At 60.3% G+C, this 7,267-nt stretch overlaps 1 protein-coding gene across 1 annotated transcript; it reads right to left on the reverse strand.

The window, feature by feature from the left end:
• Positions 1 to 1,626: 1,626 nt before the first annotated feature.
• Positions 1,627 to 6,294, reverse strand: ODF3L2 (outer dense fiber of sperm tails 3-like 2). The gene is made up of 4 exons (XM_012645370.1): positions 6,168 to 6,294; positions 5,352 to 5,459; positions 3,355 to 3,468; positions 1,627 to 2,111 (listed from the first exon to the last, which is right to left on the reverse strand). Exons 1-4 carry the CDS (start codon positions 6,292 to 6,294, stop codon positions 1,627 to 1,629), a joined length of 834 nt encoding a protein of 277 aa, XP_012500824.1.
• Between the last annotated feature and the right edge of the window lie 973 nt (positions 6,295 to 7,267).

The raw sequence follows: 7,267 nt of genomic DNA on the forward strand, positions 1-7,267 counted from the left end.
ATAAATCAGAGAAATGAGATCACGGCTGGCGCCGCGGGAGGGTGGGGGCGGGAGGGGGCGCGCGCGGCCACCATTGGCCGGCGGGGATGCGGCGGCGAGTGTCAGGCGGTGATGGCTATTGTGTGTCCCAGAGGAGCGGTGGAGGGCGTGGGTGTGACATTTGTCTGGTCAGGAGTCCGCATCTGGACTTGTGTGGTCTCCACCGCAGGCTGCGCTCGTGTGGGCCGTGTGAGGTTTGGGTCTTGTGCCTAGTATGTGCGGGCCTGGGTGCAGGCCCAGGTATATGGGGGGGGGGTCCAGGTGCGTGCCCAGGTGTGTGCGGAGGGTCCAGGTTCATGTCCACCTGGCCGGGGAAAGGGGAGTGTGTTCAGGTTGGGCAGCCCCAGGCCGAGGCAATGGGGTGAGGACAGAGCTGAGCCCACCGGCACCCGTGTGGCCCAGCAGGGCTTCCTCCGTGGAGGCCCTGTGGCAGCCTCTGTCCCTCCCAAGTTCCTGGATTAGGGTCTCTCTGGATGTGTACGGTGTAGGCCTAGGTGCGATCCACTGGTCCCATGACACCATCAGTATGTTTCCTTCCTGTCCCCAGGAAAGAGTGACAGGAACGGAGCCCAATGGCCAGGGGTCAAATACTGGCATCAGACTGCCATGGGGGCTCATAGCATGCCCTGGGACAAATGTCCGGTCTCTCTGGAGCTCCATTTTCTTCTGTCAACATCACCTGCCTCCTGAGTTCCTATGAAGCTTAGATGATCTTTATCAATATCTGGAACATGGTAGGCACCTACTTATTACAGATAACAGAACACACCAAACTCCTATACATCCTTCAAAACCCAGCTTCAACGTTCCCTCTTTGAGGAAGCCTATCTGGCTACCTGGCCTCAAAACCCTGGCTCCCCCCAGCCCTGCGTCCCTCCTCTGGTCCCATCCAGAACCCCCGGGGGCTGGAGTGTTGTGGGTCCGGCTCTGGAGGGCAGCATTCAGGTCTCTTTTCTGTACTGTGAATAGACACATTAAGTGAACTCGCATGCGTGATGCTGACAGCTCTCGGGCCAAGAAGAGGTTTATTGGCAAGCAACTCTAGGGTGTGGAGTTTGGAGGGCAGGGGCCTTAGGGCTGCTGCCGGCCTGAGTTTGGGCTGGGACCAGTCCCGGCAGCCACACTTCCATGAGAAACTGGGAAGACCCAAGCGTGGCAGAAACTCGAGCTGTGATGAGGACCCAGGCCCTGGTGGGGCTGGACACCGAGTTCTAGGACACAGGAAGCTCCGTCTCCGGCCAGCTACTGGGGAGGGCTGGAGGGTGTCCCTTTCCCTGCCTGGCCTGGCCTGGCATGACCGGGAGAGAAGAAACTGGGGCACTGGAAGGAGACTCACCCTGCACCCTGCACAGGGCCACGGGGTCACAGCCCCTAGGGACTGGAAGAACCAGGTGACCCAGAAGGACCTCCGACCATTCAGAAAAAGGGAAGGAAGAAGGCTCCTTTCCCCAGCGGCCTCCTGGCTCCTCTGAGCCCCTCCAGCCAAAGCCAGGCCCCAGGAGGGGCCCGCCCACACCCCTTTTGCAGCTCAGGAAACTGAGGCTTGGCCCAGGAGGGGCAGCCGGCAGCCTGCGTCCCCGCAGGCCATCAAGGCATGGTGGTGGCGGCCATGGTGGAGGCTCGTTTGCAGTGACGGATGCCCATGGTGTACGCTGGCGCCCTGGCTTTGTTCACAGTGACCTGCTCAGGGCTGTGGGTGCCGGGGCCGGGTGTCTCCTGCAGGGGCCGCGGGGCACGAGGCCGCCCCAGCATGGTGAAGGCGGGCTGGCGCTGACGGTAGGTGTCGGGGTGTGGGCTGTCGTACTGGCCCGGGCCTGGTATCTCAGCAGGATCCTGCGGGGGACGGGCAGGAGGTGTGCGGCCCACCACTGTGTAGCTGGGGCTGCTGGGCTTGGTGAAGATCTGCGAGCCCCAGAGCGGGGGCATGGTGTAGGCGTTGGGGGCAGGGACCGAGGTGTCCAGGGGCTTCGGGCGGAGGCGGGAGCCCAGGGTGAAAGCTGGGGCTGTCCGGTGACGCATGGAAGGTGCCTTCTCTGGGCTGTAGGCCCCGGGGCCTGGTGTCACCTCCGGACCTGAGAGAGTGGGGAAGGAAGGTCCTTACCTGCTCAAAGGCCTGGCATGGCTCCCACTTGCCCACGTGCATCCTGGAGCTCATGACGCTTCTCAGCAGCCCTGGGGTCTTCCTCTCCCTCCCCATCCTCCGTGCACACAGACGGTTTTCCAGTTTTCCAGACCTCCAGCACTGTGCCCAAGCTCAACCCTCGGCCTTCCACTTCCCATCCCATGCCTTCCCCATGCCATCCTTCCAGGCAGTACCCTGGCCTGGTCTTCCTGTCTCCAGACATGACCACATTGAGGTGGGATGGTCCACACCTGGGTCTCACTCCACCACCAGCTCTCATAAAATACAAAGAAGGTCAAATCCACTCCAGCTCCCCAGCAGGCGACTTAATACATGTTTGAGTGGGCGGGTGAACAGGACGGGTGAGTGAGTGAGGAGTGAACGGGTAGATGCAAGGATCCGTGAATGTACAGACAGATGAGTGGATGGATCAGTTGGTGGGTAGAAGGAAGGAAGGAGTCATGGATGGATGGACGGGTGGAAGGAGAATGGATGGATGGATGGAGGATAGGTGGATGGTGGGTAGATGGATGGATGGATGGATGGATGAGTGGGTGGGTGGATGGTGGATGAAATGATTATGGACGGATTCATGGATGGGCCTATTGGTGGCCTACTGGGTACAGTGGACGAGTTGAAGGATGGATAAGTGGATGGATAAGTGGAATGATAAGTAATAAATCGATGGATCAAGGCATGAACTAGATGATGGACAGGTGGACCGGTGGGTAGGTTGTGAGCAGGGAGATGGACGAATGGATGGGTTAGTGCATAGACGAGTAGATGGGCAACAGGTCACAAGGGGAGAGGGGGGGTGGAGGGGAGACTGGAATCAGTGGTGGAGTCAGTGCTGTGGGTGCCAGTGAGCTGGTGGGAGGCTGGAAGGAGATTGCCGAGGTTTGCCACAGTCCCCACCGCACCCTCTCGTCTCCTGACACTGAGGCCAGCTTCCCTTGTGGAACCCATGTGCATGGGGTCACCGTGATCCTGGCCCACTTCACCCCTCCGGGTTCTCCCAGGCCCCGTGGGCACTGGAGTTGTGGCCGCTCCTCTGAGTCGCTCGGATTTTATCATTCCAGAGACTCTGGAGTTCTAAGAATTCCAGGACGAGAGGGAAAGGGAGGACAGGGCAGAAGGGCTGCCGAGACCCCGAAAGGCAGGTCCTCGTGTGTCTGCACAGCTCAGATACTCACCCCGACACTTGCCCCGGCCCTGCATGGAGTAGGCAGGGGTGCAGCTGCGGCCAAAGCGGGTGACCTTCGGGTCCAAGAAGTAGACCGGCCCTGGGCTGGCATCCTGAGGAGGGGCTGGGAGAGGAGCCCCGCGTCCTGAGGGCACTTCTGACGATGGAGCCTGCCCCGCCGCCCACCTCTGCGCCCTCCTATCCCCGAGGCACTTGCCCCGTCCAAATGCAGCCCCAGCCCCAGACGTGGAGGGCGGTGACTCAGGCACTGAGGTGCTCTGCATGGACTTTGTCCTCGAAACCAAAGCGATTCTTTTGTGCAACTGTTCTGCTGGGGGCCAGAGAACCAGCACCTGGGTTCTAAAGCAAGAGTAACTAGGCTCTGAGTTGGGGTCTGAGGGGGGCCTTCGGCACGTGGGCTTGCTGGCATGCAACATGCGAGAGAGAGAGAGAGACAGAGAGAGAGAGAGAGAGAGAGAGAGAGAGAGAGAGACAGAGACAGAGAGAGACAGAGAGAGACAAAGAGAGACAGAGAGACTCTACATTGGACCTCTCTTCAATCCCAGCAGGGCCTCTTACATAGAAGCTTGCGCCCTTGGGCAAGTTATTGAGCCCATCTGAGCCTCCTTCTCCTCAACAGGGGGTTGAGAAAATTAAAACGGGAGATGCGCCAGGGAAGGGAGCGGCCCAGTCACTGTGATCACGGTTATTGCTATGTTCGAGCACACTCGGATACATATGCGTGCATCCGTGTACAGTGGGTTTGACAAGTGTTGATTGGCTTACATACCACACCAAATGCATACATGAGCAAGCCACCGGTGAGGGATAGCATGCCACCCAACCTTGATCCTGGCCGCAGTGTGTCCACACTGTACGAGTGCGGCCCCAGGCGTGGCCCCCGGCGCACCCGCCACGGCTGGTATCGTGCTCGTGCTGCGGCCCCCTAACTGGCTGTCCCCGACAGTGGTCTGCGACCTTAACGACACCGGAGCCCTCCTAGACTGATGGGGGAGGGGTCTATTTTAGCCCCTTCCCCAGCCCCAGGGCAGATATGATGACCCCGGGATCGGAAGTGGCCGAGGAAACTCTTCGCGAAAGTCTCACGGCAGCTTCACCAGAGCCCGGGCCACGCTCGCACGCAGACTCGCTTCCCACCGTAACCCAGCCAGGGAGGCGCTATTTTTGCCCCCGTTTCTCAGAAGTGGAAACAGGTTCCACGAGCTCACCCAGCAAGGACATGACAATCGGGACTCCGCGTACTGAGCCCTGATTCTTAACCTCTGTCCTGCGCCATGGAATGTTCCAGCCTTTTCTTCTGCCCGCCCCAACCCCCAGCTCCACGCCCCACGACAAATGAACACATCCCAGTTCACGATGACATTTCCCACCTTGAGGCCTTAGCCTATGCAGCAGGCTCTACCTGGAGCTCTTTTCTTCTCCTGGGGGCTCCACCAAACTCCTACTCATCCTATAAAACCCAGATCCCATGCTCCTCTTCCAAGAAGTCTACCTGGGCCCTCAACAAAGCTTGTGCTATCCCCCCTCCACCCAACTCCCCAGGCTGTCTCTGTCCCTCTGTCCCAGGGAGTGTCTTGAGACTGGGATTTGAACCTGGGTACCCAGGTCTGTCTGGGCCACAGGCTAAGTTCTTAACCCTTCCTGGTGGCAGAGGTGACGCCAATGCCTTCATTGCCTTCTGGGCCCTTGCAGCCTCCCGAGTCTCGTTTCAGTCTGGTCTGGGATTTTGCTGATTCTGAAGACCGAGGAGAGGCTGTTGGCCCTGCTCCTCCCCAGCCAGCCCCTCCCAACAGGCCTCCACCCACGCGACTCAAACTCCCTACATGGGACCCTCCCAGCCGCCGCCCGACCACCCCAGGCCTTGGAGCAGCTCAGGGAAACGGAGCCGTGGGGTTTTTGAGCACCGAGACGAAAGGCGTTTGCCTCTCAGTGGAGGCTCAGGGAAGCCCCCACCACCACCGCCTGCCCGCCCGCCCGCAGTCTTACCCTCACTGGGCCTCCGGACAAGCGAGTAGGCAGGACTGGCCACCCTGGTGCAGTCGTGGTTGACGTAGCCCACGGTGGACGGCAGGACGTAGAGGCCTGGCCCCGAGCCTGCAATCCAGAGCCCCTGGGTCAGGGCCGGGGGACGGCACCCCCAGGGGTGGGGGGAAGCAGCCCTGGGCCCAAACCCCGAGCCTTGGCCCAGGCCCCCACGCTCCAGCCATGGTGGGGTGGGGGGTGGCAGGAGGCTGGGCCCCCAGGGGACAAAGTGTGACACCCGCATTGTGAGTCAAACTTGAATCACAGAGTGGGATGGGGCCGGGCCTCCTCCCACCTTGGGGCACAGATGGGAAGGAGGCCAGGCAGAGATCCGTGTCACAGATGGGGAAACTGAGGCACGGGGCAAGGCCCTGAGCTCCCACAGTTAATGTGTCTCCCCGGCGAACACTCCGCACACTCCCAGCCTCTCTGCTGCTTCACGTTTCCCAGGCACTCGTCACCAGTTGTCCCACTGGAAACGTTTCCCACTCGCTTTACTTCCCTGTCTCCCCACCACCCCCACCCAGGGACCTTTGCTGCTCTGCTCACTCCCCTCAGCACCCCGAAAGGTGCCTGGCCCTCAAAACACTCAGCTCTTGTTGAGTGGAAACCCGATGTCCACACCCATCCTATGGGACGGAAAACTGAGGTTTGGGGAAAGGCAGGGACTTGTCCGAAACTCCTGCCTCCTGCTGGGCTCCGAGAAGCCCCAGGAGGGGAGAGCGGGGCAGGGCAGGGTCCCACACCCGTGGCCGCCCAGCCCCCACCGCTGGCACGCACCATTCTCCAGGGTGGCCATCCCACAGGACTTCCTCAGGCCAGTCTCCGGAATCTGGGCCTCCATCACCCGCCGGCCCAGGGGCACTGTGGTCGGCCGTGGAGCGGGGTCGCAGCTGAGGGTCCCCATGGTGAGCAGGTGCGGGGCCACAGGCGGTGTCCAGGCGCCTGGTGCCGTCTCCTCGGCCACAGCAGCTCTGGCGGCCGCAGGCCCAGGCACCGGCCCCAACCTTCACGGCCTCTGCCTGTGTTGGCAGAGCCCTGGCCTCACCACACCCTCCCACGCCGCAACCACACAGACAGCCCCTTGTCCCTCGGCAGGGAGTCTTGGGGCCTGGCCTGAGCCAGGCTGGTCGGCCGGACACTGGCCTGGAAGTGGGGCCAGGATCGAGTGTCGGCCAGGTGGCTGGACGATCCAGGAAAGAATCCGGTGTCAGCAGAGCAGGTCCCCTGGGAACCAGAGCTGCAAACACGACACCCGCAGCCTCGCAGCAGGAGGGCCTGGAGGGGTCATGGGTGCATGGCCCCATTTCTACAGCTGGGGAAACTGAGGCACGGTTCACGGTTGTACAGCAAGTTGGCAACCTTGGGAGTTGCACCCCTGGGCCAAGAGGCATTCATTCAGTCATTCCATTATTCCGTCATCCAAAAAGCACTTATTGAGCACCCACTGGGTACCAGGCTCTGTTCGGGGTGGTGATGTTCTCAGGAGGGGGGAGAGAAAATAAACAATAAATGCAATATTAATGTATATTAGAAGGTGTCAAATGTGATGGAAAATATAGAGTAGGTCAGGCTGCGAATTCATATGAGCCACACCGAGAGGGTGAGACTTGAGCAAAGTTCTGAAGGAGGTGAGCAGGGAGCCATGCAGACATCACAAGAAGGGCATTTCAGGACAAAGGAACAGCCTGTGCAAAGGCCCTGGGGTAGAGGCAAGGACAGAGTGAAGGTGAGGACAGTCCTCCAGAACACCCCACTGCCTCCCAGAAGCCTACAGAAATTTACACCATAAATGAATTTTTTCTGACTCCACTGAGGGCTACCACGATGTCAGGCTCCAGGAAGGGCCTTGGAGAAACTGCTGAATGAAATTCAAATTC

This window comes from Propithecus coquereli, unplaced genomic scaffold (assembly GCF_000956105.1).
Source record: "Propithecus coquereli isolate 6110/MARCELLA unplaced genomic scaffold, Pcoq_1.0 Scaffold232, whole genome shotgun sequence".
In the NCBI taxonomy this organism is placed as follows: domain Eukaryota; kingdom Metazoa; phylum Chordata; class Mammalia; order Primates; family Indriidae; genus Propithecus; species Propithecus coquereli.

Bases quoted from the DNA above. Each gene is read 5' to 3' on its own strand.
- ODF3L2 (XM_012645370.1), bottom strand. From the start codon at position 6,294: ATGGGGACCCTCAGCTGCGACCCCGCTCCACGGCCGACCACAGTGCCC. The intron at 3,469-5,351 runs GTAAGACTGCGG...CTCCTCTCCCAG, and splicing joins TGTCCGGAGGCCCAGTGAGG to CCCCTCCTCAGGATGCCAGC. The intron at 2,112-3,354 runs GTGAGTATCTGA...CCACTCTCTCAG, and splicing joins GGGCCGGGGCAAGTGTCGGG to GTCCGGAGGTGACACCAGGC.